At 45.6% G+C, this 18310-nt stretch overlaps 1 protein-coding gene across 2 annotated transcripts in view; it reads right to left on the reverse strand.

The window, feature by feature from the left end:
- Positions 1 to 6656: 6656 nt before the first annotated feature.
- ATRN (attractin) overlaps positions 6657 to 18310 on the reverse strand; it is a 125216-nt gene continuing 113562 nt past the window's right edge. Inside the window, exons 26-30 of one of the 2 annotated variants that reach the window (XM_072943884.1) lie at positions 16936 to 17014; positions 16249 to 16356; positions 12204 to 12318; positions 9025 to 9184; positions 6705 to 6791 (exon numbers count right to left, since the gene is read on the reverse strand). In XM_072943884.1, coding sequence (XP_072799985.1) covers positions 9060 to 9184; positions 12204 to 12318; positions 16249 to 16356; positions 16936 to 17014 — 427 coding nt within the window. In that variant the 3' untranslated portion in view covers positions 6705 to 6791; positions 9025 to 9059. Of the gene's footprint in view, positions 9185 to 12203; positions 12319 to 16248; positions 16357 to 16935; positions 17015 to 18310 lie in introns of both variants that reach the window. The other variant, XM_031674978.2, reaches the window with a different exon arrangement.

An 18310-nucleotide genomic window follows, 5' to 3' on the forward strand; every position in this document is an offset into this window, starting at 1 on the left:
CCTTTTGTGAGAGTGTTAAACTCAACTACTCCCATCTTTTATTCAGATAATTTGAGTGAAAAATAGGCATACACTTTTCCAAAGATTGGGAAGAGAAAAGTGAGCAGAACTTGGCTGACAATAGCATAATTGTTCCATGGTAGCTGGCCTTCATCCTTCAGTCCTTCTCTCCAGCGCAGGCACAGGGTTTAATCAAATGGAACCTCTTTAACATCAGACAATGTGCAACAGAAAAGAGGCTTCCTTTTTGGGTGCAGGGGAGAAAGGAAAGGTCACGGGGTCCCCAAGTGAGCCTGGCTCTCTGTTTTTTCCTAGAGTGAACATTTCCTGCAGGAGGCTTGAGGCCGTCAGGGGCATGGCCCAGCCAAGAGGGGGGATAAGGCACTGTGGCATGCAGAGGCCACCATCTTGCCACCTTTGGGACAATCGACTTTCCTGGGGTTTTGTTGCTGTAATGGGCTGACTAGTGGCCCCAAAGATATGTCCACATCCTAATTCCTGGGAATCTGTGAAGTTTAGCTTATATGTAGGCAAAAGAGTGACTATTACCTTACATGGGAAGGATGTGATTAAGTTAAAGATCCTAAGAGGTGCTTATCCTGGATTATCAGTGGGCCATAAATGCAGTCACACATATCCTCATAAGAGAGAGGCAGAGGGAGATTAAACACAGACACACAGAAGAGAGGGGCCGGAAAGACACAGGCAGACAGGAGAGATGTGGCCCCAAGCCAAGGGATGCCCGCAGCCACCCAAAGCTAGAAGAGGCCAGGAACAGATTCTGCCCTAGAGTGTCTGCTCTGGAGAGAGTGCAATCCTGCCAGCACCACGACTTTGGACATTTGGCCCCCAGAACTGTGAGAGTAAATTTCCATCACTTAAAGCCACCATGGTTGGGTAGTTTGTTACAGCAGCCCCAGAAAACTAAATGGAGTGTTTGTTTTCCGTCACTTCAATATAACGTGGCTTATAACGCGGTGTTAAGTCTGGCCAGATACCTCAAAGCTGAGTCCAGCTTGGCCCCCACGACCAGGAGGGGGTCCTGCCGGGTAGTCAGCTTGCTGTCACTCTCACCTGCACCATGGGAAACTGCGGCCCTGGCCTCATCCCTGTGACTGGTTCTCTGTTGGCTGATGTCAGCACTGAGCCTCTAGCTGGCAGGTGGCTGGGGGTGGGGGCAGGCAGAACGGCAGGTGCTGGAAGCATTTCTGGATTTATGGGTGGAAACTTCATGGCTCATGAACATCCACTCTAGCTTGGAGCCTGTTGTCTCGGGTGCAAGGTTGACAGCTGCCCGCTGCCTGCCTGCTTCCCCCACCCTCCCCAACAGAGTCAGGTGGGGCCAAACTCACAGAACTGGCTTATCTTTACAGGAAATGTGGACACGGGTGGGTGAAATTTCCAGAGAGCCAGGAGGGGTCCCCAGCTGAATAGCAACTTGCCAGTGAGCCAGGCACACACGTGAAAGGAGGCAGAGACACGGCCCGGGAAGGCTTGGGTGAAGGATGTTTTGGGAAACCGTTGTGCCAGGGACACATCACTCCACACCCAAAGGAGCCTCCAGTCCAAGGCAGAAGACCCAAGGGAAAATTAAGATGAGTACACACACAAGAAAATAAAATACACGCAAAACTTTAGAACCTGAGTCGCAAAGGGACTGGGATTTAAGCAAATGAGGAAGGGCCCCCAGGGTATGCAGACGGGCCAGGGCCGAGCCCCAGCACTCCGTGCAACACACTTCATACAATCATCGGGGTCATCTGGTCTAGTGCCTTCCTTGTGTTCGGGACACAGGATGGAGGAGAATTCTTGCCAGGCAGGTCACACAGCTAGTAATAGAGCCTCAGGGTGTGTGTCTGTCTTCACAGACACAACCCACACAAGTGTGTGGGGTTGAGGACTCAGATGCCAGAAATGACGTTGTGATTGGTAACAGAATTTTCCAAAATGATGACCGGCTCTTGGTACAGTTTTGAAAAGAGCAAAGTCCACTATTCCTTTTATTTACACAGTAAAATAATTGCATTTCCAGAAAACTTTGTGTTTACAACAGGGTTGGGTTCTACACTAAAATAATTAGAAACAGATTTTTTCATCTATACAAATATACAGCAAGATATTTGAAAATTGAATGGGACATGGGTCAATTCCTTGCTGGGCAGGATAGTCCTGCATGTCACAGGATGGCCACGTTCAGGTCCAGTCACTAAATCACAGCATTGCCGCCCTTTGAATGCGGTTATCAAATTGCCCCACCTCTTCCCACGATGTCCCCTAGAGGGCAGTCCTGTGCCGGTTGAGAACCGTTGTCCCGCGGGATCTGGCTGGCCCCGGCTCCTCCCAATGCTGTCCTTCCCATTTTTCTCCAGCAACCACCCCCACAACCCCAGCACTTTCTACCCCAACCTGATTTTTACCTTTCTTCACAGGACTCATCACCTGGCATTGTCTTGATTATGTCTCCCCCACTAGATGGTAGTAGACTCCACGTGAACGGGGATTTTTGTCTGTCTTGGTCCCTGTGAAGTCCCTGGTCCTTACACAGTGCCTGGCCATCAGACAGGGGCAAGGTGGGCAGGACACCCTCCTAACCTGCCTATCCAGGAAGGAAGAGGGTGGCAGACACACAGCCGTTACTGGCCTACAGCCACTTTGGAATCGTGCTGGGCCCTGCCTTGGGGTGGGGGCAGCTCCTGACCGGACCCACATCTGCTCTCTGGGCCACATCCGAGGGGCACTGGGTTGTGAGCCCTCCTCAGACAGCTTTTGCAACCATCTCCTGACTGGGAGGTTCTAATTACGGCTTTCTCAGGCTTCACAGGGTTGGTTGGATGGTGAGTTGCTCTCGTTTTTTTAAAGGTTAGGCTAAAGGTTTCTTCGGCAACATCATTCTCTTGAAAACCTATACTTTTTTTTCCTCTTTTATTTACCAGGCAGGTCGAGGGTCAGTGACAGCAGAGGGTCCTGGGTCTTTTCTGGACACAGATCTCAGGTTGACTTTATTTTTTTCCTAACTTAGCCACATGCCTGTCCCTCAAGATGATGGCCTTGAGGTTAAGAGGCTCAAGCAGGAAGACCACACCCTCTGATTCTCACCATGGGGCTGTCACTGAGTCCCACTGGGCCTTCTTTGCTTATGAGCTCCTCTTACTGTTTGGAGACTAGACGCAAGACTAGTTGGCCCTTCTACCACCACGTGACCCTGGATTTCAGGACCCTCCACACCTTTCTTGTTAACTGGCTAATTCTGGAACTCAGCTCCATCTTTTGATGCCTTGCCAAAAGCAGCCAATAAAATCAACAGGTACCATGTGCTGTTTTTCCCTACCTTCTTCCCCTTGGACTAAAAACTCAGTAGACACATAGGTTGCTTTAGCAAGCTGTCAGACTTAATAGCCGTACCAGATGTTTTGCTGCTGCCTGACAGGGTCCCCCAGCTGTTCTGCCCACTGCACTGGTTTTTTCGTTGCCCGCCACCTGACCACGGACTCCCTCAGTGCCATGCGACTTAGGTTTTGGTCACAGTTGCCTTGCACTTCAAGGCGCCGGTTTATTTGTAAGAGTAAGAAAGTTTTATTACCTGTTGTAATAAAACTCCAAGTCTCAGTGGGACAGTAGAGCAAAATTTTGCTTTTCAGTGGTGCAAAAGGCAGCACACAGCACATGCTGAGCAGGTGGCTTGTCTCTGACTGGGGACTTAGGGACCTTCGTTCCCTCGAACGTCTTTAACATGTGAACTCCAGGGAGTCCTGTATGGGAGCATGGCATAGAGGCCAAGTTTGGAACTTGTATACATCACTTCTTCCAACACTTCTTTGCCTAAAGCCCAGTTTGTGGCCCCAACTTAACTGCAAGGGGGCTGGGAGATGCCGCTGACCTGTGTGTCCAATGGCAAACTGCCACAGTATTGCTAAACCACAGGTTTCTAGCCTGTTAGAAATACCTGGTGGCTCGCACAACCCTCTCAGAACAGTTTCAAGATCCTCCCCAACCTGGCTGCCACCTCCAGTCCAGCTGTTTCCCACCCAGGCCCAGCTCCGGTGGGCAGGCCTCCTCCAGGCTCCTGGTCCTGGCCTGCTACCTCGCCCACCCGCCCCTGTATGAAGTGCAGCCCTTCCTCGTGCATCCTCGGGACTTTCTCAGCTCACATTACACTGATCTCATCCTCTAGGCCTTTTGCACTCTGCACCAGGGCGCTGAAATGCACTGTTCTGACCCTGTTCTGAGGTCCTGCAGGGGCCGTGTAAAGTGGGGCAGACACGCAGACAAGGCTCGGTGAGTGGACATAGGACGTCATCAGAAATTCAAGACCAAGGAGGAGGCTGTCGCCATGGAGGACTAAACCTGCCAGCAGACCTGAGGTTTAGCCAGAGATGTGAGACACGGGAAGCTGAATGATCAGGGGTGGCTGGCAAGGTGTCAACGTGGGCATCGGGGCGACGGTGCCCGGCAGAGCTGCTCTGTATTCTGGTCTCCTTCCCCAGCACCGGTGTGTCAAGGGCACATGTGCCGCGTGGGGACGCCGGGAAGTCTGCTCACAAGCTGCGCAGGGCTCCCCCCACGGCCCAGCGCTCAGCTCCCACCAGAGGGGCTGAGGTGCCCACCCTGCAGGTTTGCACCTCATTCACGGACTGCCAAGCACTTCCTCTGAGGCAGTCTGAAAACTGTTAAACCTTTTAAAACATTTTTCCCCCTTTTCTTAAGGTTCTCATGACCAAACTAAAAATAAGTGAAACAAAACAAAAATCACTCAGAACAAAAACCGCATTTTTACCAGATCTACTTTTATTTCAGAAGGAAATTTGTATTATAGTATTTACTTTTGTTTATATACAAGTTCTTCACATTGTGTTTAAAATGCACAGACCTCCCTTAATTCTCTTGTTCCTGCTTAAATTAGCTGTTATTTTACAATACAAAAAAATACCAAAAAATCGCAGTCCTAAATGTATGTATAACACCCACAATCCCCAGCAATGAAATAGTTTACAATACTTACTCCATATTTACATGAGTACAATAGATGCTAAATTATACATATTAACAAACTAAGCTTGAGTCCAAACCAAAAAACTCCCAAACAAAACTGTAAATAACTATAAAACAAAAACATTTCCAGAGCCAGAATTAGTTCAACAAAACAGGCTTCACTAGTGTTTAGAATGTTTTGTGCACAAATTCAGTTACTGAAAGTCGGTTCCATTATTGCCTTTAAAAGAGAAGGCGCCGGTTTTCCTCTCCAGTCGTCTCCCTGCAGGCAAGGGTGCTCATTAATTTAGACACCTTAGGGGATGTGTCTCTCGGTGGGCTTGGCTGTCTACGAACCGTCATGGTGATTTTTATGGTTTGAGCCATTTGGTAAACTGGGTAAACATTTCAGACTGAAAGCCGGTGCATGGCCTGAGGCCAGACCCTCTGTCTTCCTGGGTCTGTCCTCAGGTGGCCAGTTCTCACAGAAACCACCACAAAGAAAGGTCTCCTGAGATGACGCGTTTGAGGAGCTGGGTTTTGTGGTAATTTTGAAGAGCTTCTTCTCCATCTCAGTCATTGCCTTAACGTTAGCTTAGGTTGTCAGTAGGTGCTTAGTGAATATCTGGTGAATGAATGGATGAATGAATGAAACTGAAGGATCAAAGGTGTTAATGAAAAGACCACCACACCACCACCCAAGGAAGTGAATCACTTCCACCCCCTCCTCAAATACACTCCATTAAATTGAAGGAGCAAGATTTGCACCGTAAGGTAAAACGTCTTTTGTTTTTTATAGACAGTGCTCTGGTCTTTCCATTTGCCCCAGATTTCCCAGTGCATCTCCAGTCTTGCACCTCAGGCCTCACCCACAGATATTCCAGTATTTTCTTTCTGCTGACAGTCTCCTGTCCAGGGCTGTTTTTCCTCTGGGCTAGCTCAGGGGAGTATGGGCTACCTTCTCTCCACACCTCCTTCCACTTTAAGAGATGACCCTCACAGGGAAGCACAGATTTGTCCCCAGGCTGTGTGGGGAGGGGGTGGGAGGTGCAGGAGGCAAGGGTGTGGTTCCCCATGGGGAAACAGGAGCTATTTACTGACAAAGTAGCCACCCACTCCCTCCCCCAGTTTTCAGTATAGTAAATAAACTATGGTCCTGGGAAATGGTCATTAAAAATTTAGACAAAACCACAACAAAATGCAGCCTGGAAAACCCTTTTATGGAAAATCTGGTATCTACAGGTATAGTCCTTGAACCTAAAGACTCAGGATGAGACCGGCCATCCCTGGCCACCCGCAGCACCAAGAGGACAACGGGGAGACTCACGGCTCACTTGCGGAGCCAATGCCAGCGACTGCCCGCCTTTTCACGTGTGCACCGATGTGATTCCTGCTCTCAGAGTTCTCCAATTGGTCCCGGATGCATTTGAACACATGGCCACAATGGGGATGCCTTTCTCAGCTTTGTTACCACCATATCAGGGCCTAACGGGAGGACATCTCTGAACCTGGATTTCCAGTATATGGCACAAAAATATGGTAGGTGAAACTCAGACACTGTTACGTTTAATAAAAATACATTAAGATATTTTTGTTTTATGTACACCCCGAATGTCTGAACATTCGGACACTACTGTATAGTTATGTACAAGTGCAATATCAATGTTTTCATGACTATTTGAATTTATATACAGGCTCTCCGGTGACACGCAGGCGTTTCTCTGGAGCTCCATCCTCTTGGTAACTGGCTCTAAGCTGGGTGTCTCTTTCTCTTGCTCTTCCCTTCTTCTGGCCTGAGCCTGGAGGAAGCTGTTAGCTACTGGCTGCAAAGGAGAAGCAGGTGGAGTCAGCTGTTTCTCCCCTGCTGGAGCAGAATTAAACTTCACTTACTCCTTCCTTTCTTTTAAAAAATAAACATTATCTTTTAGGAAAAAAAAAAAGTAACCAGGTGGCTGTGGGACACACTGCATGTTATTTCAAGGCATGGGACTACCATGGGGAAGAGGCTTCTTTGTCAAGGAAACACTGGTTCTTTGAACAAACAAGGACTTCCCCTGGCAGAGGGTGCTCGCCAGTGGCCTCGTGGTAATTACAGGGGTGAAAGGCCAGTCTATGGCAGGCTCTCTGTGGGTGCTGCGATCTTGTGATCTGGGGGAGGGATGTGGGGACCTCGTAAGAGGAGGGGTCTTTTCTAGAACCGTCTGCTCTTTAACAGTGATGTAAAAAAGCAGCATTTTGAGAGGCGAGGCTCAAAGTCGAGGTGTTTTGTGCATCAGACAGTGTTTTATGGTTCGACATCCTTGAAAACATCTTTCCAGGCAATTCTTCATGGGAGTGGGGTTAGTGATGGGGAAGAGATAGTACTCCCTCTCTAGGCACTGCATATAAAGGTGAAATGCCACAGTTTTTGCTCTTTTGAGTATTAATTTCTCTGAATTCACAAACTTGAGCATTGCTGTCTAAAGGTCCATCCCACCAGGGTGATGCCAGAGAACCCTGGGTCTTGAAGCAGAAGAGAGATCTTGGGAGGCTGCTGCATAAAGCCAGAGTACAGAGCACCATGGATGGGGACAACACGATGTTCAGGCAGTGCCCTGGAGAAGAGCAGGGACAGCCCTACCCCACGTACATTTGGTCACTTTCCATTTGGCATAGTTTTCCTTCTTTGTCCATTTTCCCCATGTGCTTTTCATCCTTATCAGCGTTCACTGTCCTCCCCACAGCCACTGCCTGGGAGCCCTGAGCCCCAACGGGAGGAAAGAGGGCAAACAGCTCCAGGTCCTTCTCCAGGCTTTGGGCAGGCTCTGCCTGACAGCCGGAGACCGCTTCCCTCCTGGGGTGTGACTCCACCTGCAGCCTGAGAACGAACCACCAGCTCAGAGCAGGCCACGGGCACAGAGCCACTCTTTGATCCAGGGGTCCCAAGTGCTGTCACGTTCTTTTCTGCTCAAGGGAGACAGGGTACATGAGCGAGTCCCTTCCGCTGCGGTGCCCTGGCAGGAGTGGCCAGAAGGACTGAAGCAAACATCGGGCCTGGAGTGACCCGGGGCCGGGAGACACGCAGGGAATGTGCCTTCTGTAGTGTCCTTTTTGATAATAATAAAATCAGGAGCTTTCATAGTTAGGTCATCTCTGCTTTCCTCTCAATCCCTGCTGCTATGTTAAATGTTCCTTGGGGTGAGAAAATTCTTTCCTGGCTGCAAATTAGATGTTAGAAAAAGAGCAGATTGCCAATGATAGCTATTTAAGTTTTATAAGAATGTTGGAATGCAATTATGTAAAAACTTAATGCTTACTAACTTTCCAATTGCTAGATCTATTTAAAGTCTAGGCACTTAGTGTGTGTGTGTGCACGTGTGTGTGTGCATGTGTGTGTGTGAAGGTGGGGGAGGAAGAGAAAAAGAGAGAACCTCAAATGGATTACGACTAAACTAATCAAGTTGCTACAGGAAACTACCCATTATATCAGTTTACATTCCAAGTAACACTGCTGACCCTGACATTTAAAATACCCCCTTCTACCTTATGATTCAGAAGAGATGGACCGTTATTAATTCTCAGCTAGAAAAAAGCTACTCCCTGGAAGAGAGAGATTTGCCTAAATCGTGCAAGAATAAATAGCACATCTTTTAACAAAGATAGCAGGCTTCAGATGAAAACAAGTTAATTCATCTGAGTAGTTTTTAAAAGACCAGGTTCAAGAATGACTGATGACAAGGGTCTACTTGTAAACACTACATCTTTTGTTTTTTGCACAGTTGAGACAGTCCCAAGACCAGTTTTCCACAAGTGGACCTGAGTGTCATTCCCAGCTCTCTCACTGGCTCTGCACCGGCCTCCTCCAGCAAACACTGGATCCCCCCGGACCTGTAACTAAACCAGTTATTTCCTATGCAAAAGTAAAAGGTTAGATGCTGGAGCACAGATGGGAGAAACCGTCAAAGAAAGCTTGTGAACATGCAGATGAGGTGGATGTTTCGAGGGTTTCCAGTCTTCTGCCCCACACAGCGTCTCCCTGCCTGCTCCCTCCCTGCAGAAGGCTCTGGCGCGCCACACCTTGCTCACGCCCACGGAGAGTCCTGGCCCCAGCATCAAATGCAGGTCCCAGGCTGCGCAGGGGGCTGCTGCTTCCGGTTTCTCACCGCTCCTGACTTCTCTTTGTATACTATTGGCATCTGCTGAGAAATGTCCACCAGGGCGCTGGCCACTGCGAGACCTTGAGAGAACCCACAGAGGGAAAGCATGTTAAGGAACAGCTTGCTTTTATTTAAAAAATAATTAAAAATTTTTTTCTTTTTACATTCCCACGGTACAATAAATAAATAAATACACAGATGGGAAAGGTCTTACTTTCAATTTGTCTCCCTCCATATTTCCCCCTCCATCAGAGTAACTGCTTTCATTAGTTTGCATATGTTCTTTCAGTGTTTATTTGTACAAATATATAACCCCCGCCCCCCGCCCCCCCAGTATCTTGCTTTTCAGCAGATCAACCAAGCAAAGTGCCTGGTGGTGGGAGCATTTAAAAAAAATAGCAGACATGCTCTAAGCACTCATTTTCTCCTGCCTGACTCCAAATAGGTGCCAAGAAAAAGCAGCACTCTTTACGATGAAATTCAGATTCATTCCACATCACCCAGCCAGCACTAGTTATTTTTATATTTATATCACAATAGGGGTTAGGACAGACTCTGGGTCCAGGCTTTGGAATAAGTGAGGTTCTTTAACCTCCCTGTGCCTCAGTTTCCTCATTTGTAAAATGGAGATCAGCACAGGGCTTGTGTGATGGGTCAATGAATGAACTGATGACAGGTCACAGAACGGTACCTGGCTCATCGCCCCACCGTCCACCACCACCTCTGCTTTAGGGACTGGTGGCTCCGTTCTCCCTTTCGTATTGGGAATCGATTAACCTGATGCTCATTAGGGAAGGCAGTCCTGGGGGAGCTGGATTCCTATGCATGAGAAAGTCCAGACAGGCTCAGAGCCCTGCTGAGGCCCTCAGGAGCCATGTTACAGGAGCTTCTTACTCCACCTCCCTGAGTCTATACAACTGGGTGGGGGTAGGGAGGTAGCTTTTAAGTGCCAGGTTTAGTGCCTGGCCGAAATGGGGAGTCCATAGCAGTGACAACAGTTGTAGCAAAGACAGCAGGTAGAGGGTCATCTGGGGGAATAATGAACCCACACCGAAGGAGAAAAGGGCCTGAGGTTTAGTAGGAGGAACCTTAAGGTGTACACACCAGAAAGGAGAGAAGCTGTTACCTTGTAGTAACTATAAATGGAGTACAATCTATAAAAATGTTGACTCACTGTTGTATACCTGAGACTAATACAATATTGTAAATCAACTACACTTCAATAAAAGTAAATAAATAAAATGGGGGATGGGGAGGGGGTGGCCCCGCCCCTGGGGCGGGTCTCAAGCAGTGAACAGGTCTTTATCAGGAGTCCAGGGAGGAGGGCCACATCAGGCAGGGTTTGCAGCAGGAAAGGCCACAGTGTCGCAAGCCTGTCACCTCCCCACCCCAGCCACCTTTGCCCTCAGGGAGTCCTGGCCAATGTCTGCTGAGCCGAGCGCTGGCAGGAGACACTGTTCCAGAGCATCTGGTCAATGGGTCATCCTGCCCTCAAAACAGGCAAGGCTGAGCTAGTGGCTCATCTCACAGGACTTTGCTAGATGAAAGCAAATCAAGCCACTCCCCTGTGAATGACAATAAATCCTGGCCTGGTCATGCCTGATGGCCTCCCTGTGAGAACACACAGACTCAGATTCCTGAAAGCTGAGCTGAAGGCCCTTCTGGATCTGAGGGGCTGGGGAACTCAGGGCCTGAGCAAAGACTCTGACTTTACTCATAGTCACAAGGCTTTCTTTGGCTAAGGCAACCCTGACTCACAGAACCATCTCAACTGAAAGTTGTCTAAAACATTCGCACTGTCTGAGGCATCTCTCCAAAGTACTCCATGATTAATCAACACACTTCCAAAATCATTCCATTCCCTCTTCATGTTCAACAGTAAAAGAATGTTTATCTAAATTATGATTCATGTACTTGATGGAATAGTGTAAAAGACTTTGGTAAAATATTACGGAGCAAGCTGTAAAAATGTTTATGATCGTTACATGAAAAAAGAAGAATTTTTAATTTTAATTTTTAATTAAAGCTATACAATCATTGCAACTAAATTATTAGCAAGGGCTAGAAAGGAAACAGAACTGTGAAAATTGGTGGGTGGTGGATGCTAGAATTGTGAGTAAATTTTCAAAACCTTCCTTTAGGATGTTATAATTGTTGTTTGTGCCTTATGCTAAAAATAGAGTGGAAAAGCAGAAGAAATGCAGCAGTGCTAGAAATACCAACTGGAGAACCGCTAACTTGGAGGAGCTAGCAGGAAACCAGGAGAGGAGGTGAGATGACTGAGGAAGCGCAGACGGAGCGAAGAGGGAGAAAGCCCGCATTTCAGGGCAGAGCAAGGAAAGAGGCCAGAAGCAGCACAGTCAGAGGGGGCTGGAAACACTGGCAGCAAAGGAAGGTGTGGTCGGAAGTGTCACTGCCACTGGGAGGCTAAGGAGGCTGGCGCAGCGAAGGGAGCTCTAGACTTTTCCCAGGAAGGAATGGTGACCTCAGGAAAGACAGGTCAGGGCATACAAGCGACCATGGGACCACCTGACAGAATCCTCGCGATGACGCGAGGCAGCACCACAGGCACACCACACTTACTGTGCTTCACAGACACTGTGCCTTTAGTTTTTGTTTTGTTTTGTTTTTCTTTACAAATTGAAAGTTTATGGCAAGTCTGCATTGTCAGATGATAGCATATTTTAAAGAAATAAAGTATTTTTATTTTTTTCCTTTTTTTTTTAATGGAGGTGCTAAGGATTGAACCCAGGACCTTGTGCATGCTAAGCACCCACTCTACCACTGAGCTACACCCTCTCCCCAATAAAGCATTTTAAAATTAAGAATGAATATTGTTTTCTTTAGACATAATGCTATTGCACACTTAACAGACTACAGTATAGTGTGAACGTAACTTTTATGCACCGGGAAACCAAAAAACTCACGTGACTCGCTCTGCTGAGGTGTTCGCTTTGTCGCAGTGTTCTGGAACTGAATCTGCGACATCTCCGAGGTACGCCTGAATTCAATGTTGCTTTTATACCCAAGTTCTCTAAGAAAGGAGCCTTCACACATCTGAAACATAACTGTATTTGTCACCGACCCTCATCTACTCACCTGACTGCCCAGGAGGAGGAATTCCACCGAGGCCTCGAGGGAGCCTCACAAACACAGAGAGGACGGCAGCTTTGTTGCCAAAACATGGCTCCAGGGCGATGGGCTTGGGAACAGTCTGGTGGAAGAAAACAAAGAATTACCTAAAGTGGTGTTTCCCAGGAAAGACCTTCATAGCCTTCAGATGTGATTTTAAATGCCCCTGTGCTAGTTTCTATTGCTGTGAAACAAATTCCAACTTAGGTACTTAAAACAGCACCTATTTATTGCCGCAGTTTTGTAGATCAGAAGGCCAGGTGAGAGCTCCGTAGGGCTCTCAGCTTAGGCATGCAGGCCCTGTTCATGTCTTCCATCAGTTCTGGAAAAATTCTCAGCAAAGGTCTCAAGGGGCTAGCTCTTATCTCCAGGAGATGGAAGTCAAGTTATCAGCTGAGCTCTGCGGAGGAATCTGCTTCAAAACACATTCAGATTGTTAGCAGAATCCAGCTCCTTGCAGCTACAGGTCTGAGGTCTCCATTTTCTTGCTAGTGGTCAGCCAGGCACCACTCTCTTCTCTTAGAGGCCATTCCCACTCTTCCCCACACGCCCCCTCCAGCTTCAAACCAGCGTCGGTGCATCAAGTCCTTCTCATGCTTCTTCTTCCGCCACCAGCCGGAGAAAGCTCTCCTTACATCTTAAGGTCACCTACCCTCAGACTTTCATTACTTCTGCAAAATTTCTTCACAGCAGAACCCAGAGTAGTGTTTGACTGAATAATCATGATTCAGGAATCTTGGGGGCCATCTTTAGAATTCTGCCTACCATATCCCCAAACATGTCATCAATTTCCTCAAATCTGTTGAAAAAAATCATTTCCAGAACCACCCTGGCTATGGCATGGGGAAATGACTAGATGAGTGAAATGGCAGCCGGGGGGTAACCGGTTACAAGGCCACTGCAAGAGTCCAGCTGGGAGATGCCAGTGGCCTAGATTAAGGTGACAGGTAACCGTGGTGGACGTGGTGCACTGTGGTCAGGAAATATTTTTGAAGATAAAGCCATAAAGATTTGCTAATGGACTGGCTGTCCAATGAGGATGAGAGCAAGGACAAGTCAAGGACGACTTTGGCCTGGGTGACTAGGGTGATGAAGGTGAAATGCACTGAGCTGAGGGAGTTACACCAGAGGAGCAGGTTGTGGGGAAGAGCATCTAGAGCTCAGTGTGGACATGTTAATTCTGAGATGCTTATAATGACATCCAAGTGGCAACGCTGAGCAAGCAATTTGATACATGAGTTGGCCACTCACGGAAGAGGTCTGAGTGGAGAGCTCACGGTGTTTAAATCCACAATGGATAAGATCATTGCTGTGGTCTGAATATTTGTGTACTTCCAAAATTCGTATGTTACATTTTAACACCCAATGTGATAGTGTTTGGAGGTGAGGCCTTTGGGAAATGATTGTGTCATGAGGGCTGAGCCCTCATGAATGGGATTAGTGCCCTTAGACAAGAGACCCTGAGAGCTCCCCGACCCCACCACCACTTAAGACCAGAGCTAGAAGCCACCATTTATGAACCAGAAATAAGCCCTCACCAGACACCTAATCTGCCAGTACCCTGATCTTGGATTTCCCAGCCTCCAAACCTGTAAGAAATAACTTTCTATTGTTTATAAGCCACCCAGTCTCTGGCATTTTGTTAGCAACAGCCTGAAGAGACTGAGACAGTCACCAAAGGCGTGGATGTAAAAGATGTGAGAGGAGGTGCAAAGACTGATCCTGTGATGCACACGACTATTAAGAGATGCTGGGCAGATGAAGAGGGTTGAACAAAGAATACGGAGCGAGAACAGCCAGAAGGTGAGTGTGGTGTCCTGAGAGTCAAGGAAGTGTTTTAAGGAGCAGCCAACTGCGCCATGTGCTGCTGACAGATGACACAGGGTGTCGTCAGTACTTCAGGCTGGTCTGTTCTTCCTAAACCCACAAACTATTCCTATTTTACCAGGACAATGTTTGTTTAGATTTATGTACATGTTATGCCTTCTTACTCCATCCTCCTGGGGATAATTTTCCTCCTTCCTAGCACATTCTTTAGACGTTTCTTTTGTATAGATGTGTTGGTGGCAAATGCTCCGTTTTTCCCCTAATCTGGAGACATCTTAAATTTTATCCTTGTTCTTGGAAGGTAGTTACTGGGCCCGCTAGTCTAGGTTGGCGGTTCTTCTCTTTCAATACTCTGAAGACATTTTTCTTCTCTCCTGTGGCTTCCGAGAAGTTAATGAGAAGTCAGCTGTCACTCTGTCATTCCTTTGTAGGTGATCTTCTCTTTTTCCCCAGTTATTTTTTAATGTGGTAATTTACACATAACATAAAATTTGCTGTCTTAACCATTTTTAGATGTTCAGTTCAATGGTGTTAAGCATGTTTACACTATTGTGTGACCATCACCACCACCCATCTCTAGAACTCCTTCATCTTGTAAAACAGAAATGCAATTCCTCCTCCTCAGACCCTGGCAACTACCATTCTATTTTCTGTCCCTATGAATCTGACTACTCAAGGTACCTCATATAAGTGAAATTATATATATTTGTCTTTTTGTGACTGGCTTATTTCACTTAGCATAATGTCTTCAAGATTCATCTCTGTAGCATGTGCTAGAATTTCTTTCCTTTTTAAGGCTGAGTAATATTCCACTGTATGTATATACAACATTTTGCTTATTCATTCAATATGTTAATGGACACTTGGGTGGCTTCCAACTTTTAGCTGTGAATAATGCTGCTGTGCACACAGGAGTGTGAAAATATACTTTCAAGACTCTGCTTTCAATTCTTTTGGGTACATACCCAGAAATGGGATTGCTGGCTCATATAATTCTATTTTTATTTTTAATTTTTTTCATTTCCTCCAAGCATTTCTTTTTTAAAAACGTATTTATTTATTTAATTGAAGTACACTTGATTTACAATGTTGTGTTAATTTCAGGTGTGCATTTCGTACAATTTTTTCAGATTCATCTTCCAGCTCAAAAGCTCCCTCCTCACTTGTGTCTAATGTGCTGTTTAACATGTAAATTTAGTCATTTAAAAAATTTCAACTACTATATTTTCGATTTATAACATTTCCCTTTGGTTCTTTCTCAGATCTGCTTGGCCATTCTTGACTCTCATGGCTTCCTCATCTTTATTATTCAATCTTTCATTTCTGTATTAAACATTTCATACAGAGCTATATTGTTCTTTAGATGTCAATTCTGTTGTTTCTGCTGACTCTTATTCATGGTGGCTTTTCTCTCATCCTTGGTGATCTTTGTTTGATCTTGATCTGTGGGAATTCTACACAGCTGAATTGGGTATGTTTTCCTACAGACAGGATCTGTTTCTACTTTAGCTGAGAGCTGTGGTGTGTTACCAGTCTAGAACCACTTAAGATCACATATGGTTCTGGTTATGGTTCATGGTTTGTTTTTTCTTGGAAGAAGGAAAGAAGAGCTGTCCCTGGAAATTTCACCTACTTCCTGTGAGCTCAGTAATGCTTTATTAAGTATGTTAGGACATATAGGTCATTCACACACAAACACACACACACACACACAGCTGTTTCCCAAGAGAATCTGAAATATTTCATCGTTTTGTCAAAAGAGTCTTATCACATTCTTCATCATGGGGGGGGTGTCAGAATTATTTATCTTCCACAGAATTCATAATCAATTATGACTTTTCTTCCTTTAAATAAATCCCCCAAAATATTTATAAAGAAAAATGGTTCAGTTTAGCTATTTTCAAGTTTTCAAGTATTACACCACAAAAAACTTACAAGAATATCAGACAAATTATTTATATTTTAAAATCCCCTGAACATGAGACTGCTTAACAAAATGAATCAACGACTGGAAAATGAAAGCAAAAGGCTACCTAATACCTTCAGTGTGTTGACTTATTATTAAAAAGACAGAGGACAACATAAGAGGCAACAGAATGACACTCTTGCTCTCTCTGGTTACCCAGACTTAGAAGCATGAGTTTTGGCAAGTTAAGTCATAGGGACTTTTGAATCTCAAGCTTACCTTTATACTCCCCCCAATAAGATCAGGAGGCTCTTCATCTGTTTCCAAGGCAACGTTTACAGAGGCAAAGGGACGACTGGCCATCTGCTGCATCTCTCGAAGAAGTTGCTGATGAGCAACATAGCAACCATTAATGCAATGAGTACTGAGTATTGTTACAGGATACTATATATAAAAACATCTCTTCCTTTCTGATTCAAATAAATCAAGTCCAAAACAATATATTTGAGATGGTTGGGGAAAACTGGACATGGACCAGGTAACAGACAACATTAAGACTTTTAATTTTGTTGGCTGTGATAAAAGTATTGTTGTTACATTAAAGAAAAAGTCCTTATCTGTTAGAGATACATAGTAACGTACTGATGGATATAATGCTATGATGCCTGCTTGTTAAACACATTAAATGAATTATCCTATCTCCTCATATGTTATTATTATTACTAGCAGGCTTTCTTCCTTCCTGCTGAAACTTGAACCAAGTATTTACACAGCAACAAAACCTGTCCTCTGTTACACAGCAGATAGGAACCAAAAGAGCTCTTTATTCAGAGGTGGTATAAGCCAAACACATAAATAAACGAAATTTTGCAGAGTAGAGGGACAAGGAGGGGCTCTGGGTTTAGGGAGGCCTGGACATGAAGGCCTGCTCTTACGGGAAGTCATTGATCTTCCACTGAGGCTTACCTCTCTACGTCTGGAAGCCCAACAACTTTGTTTGATCTTCCAAACCACAGCAGCCACCAGGAGCAAAGAGAGGAAACAACTGTGAGAAAGGAAAGTACCGAGTTATTATCCCAGCCCCCAGGTTCAGCAGGCTGTCACCCACACCTCAGGCCAGGCAGCGGAACAACCCTCCAAATACCAACTCCAAGCTCCTTTCTGATGAGTCATCACAACCAAGCCCTGGTCCACAGGAAACAAAGGGTGAGCAGACTGTAATAAGCTGGCTTTCCCAGCCCAGCCACTAGACTGTTCTGTCTCCACCACAAGGTACTCCGAGAGAGGAGAGCCTTGACCTCCTGCTGGGTCTTTATCAGGATGCTCATTATGGCTCATCCCAAATAAGAAAAATAATTCTATAATAATTATGACAAATAACAAGCATGCTATTTAATCAAACTAGCAAACATTTACTAGTAAAGTCTAAAGAAATCAGAAAAGTTAATTATCAAAAGTTAACCACCAGCTTTTCATAAGTAAACAAGAAATTTGTATGTAATTATATATATACATATATATATATATATATATATATATATACTCAATTATATTTTTACAAAGTAAATTTTTTTTCAATAAAATAAAACAAACTCATGCCAACAACTTTCTTGAAAGCATTGGGAGAGAATAACTCCCAGGGGTCTTGTAACTGCAAATGGTTTCAATGTTCTCTGAACAGTAAACCAGACACTGAATGGTTTGAAAAGCTACTGCAACAGCAGAGAGAATGACTGACTTCTGCTTTAAAAGGGCTAGTGAGCTTAACAAATAAACCTCTTAGGTAATTGCCTGAATAACTTCTTTTTCTTCTTTTTCAGTTTTATTAGGTAGAATTATTACAGTTCGACTGTACACACACATTATATTGCATGTAAATACATATATACAGTATACTGCACTGTTTTTTAGTTCACATGTATGTACTAATTATTGTTTCTAAGAACAGATTACTGCTTAAATAATTTTAAAACTGGCATTTCCACTCATTAACTTGTAAAGGGGGCTTGCTACAGGCACCCTCTTGCTGAGCTCTGTGTTTGCACGATGGGTTGGCTTTGTGAAAGGCAGCCGCAGTGACTCCCGGGCTGGTTGGAGACAGGCACTCAGAGGTGCCAGGAGGACGGGGCTTCTGTCCTTTCACAAACAGAAATTAAGCCTCCCTCAGCCTACCGCCTCCCCAAGATGCACAAGAGAGCAAACCTGTCCAATGGGTACTCTGGCAAAAGAGGAGCCCAGGGTCACCACTCCATGGGGAGCCTGCAGTCCCTAACTTGCTGGGCCTCTTGGCCATCCTGACACTGATGATCCTTCCTCCTCTCTGACAGTTTCAATTTTTTTT

Source organism: Vicugna pacos, chromosome 19 (assembly GCF_048564905.1).
Source record: "Vicugna pacos chromosome 19, VicPac4, whole genome shotgun sequence".
Lineage (NCBI taxonomy): Eukaryota > Metazoa > Chordata > Mammalia > Artiodactyla > Camelidae > Vicugna > Vicugna pacos.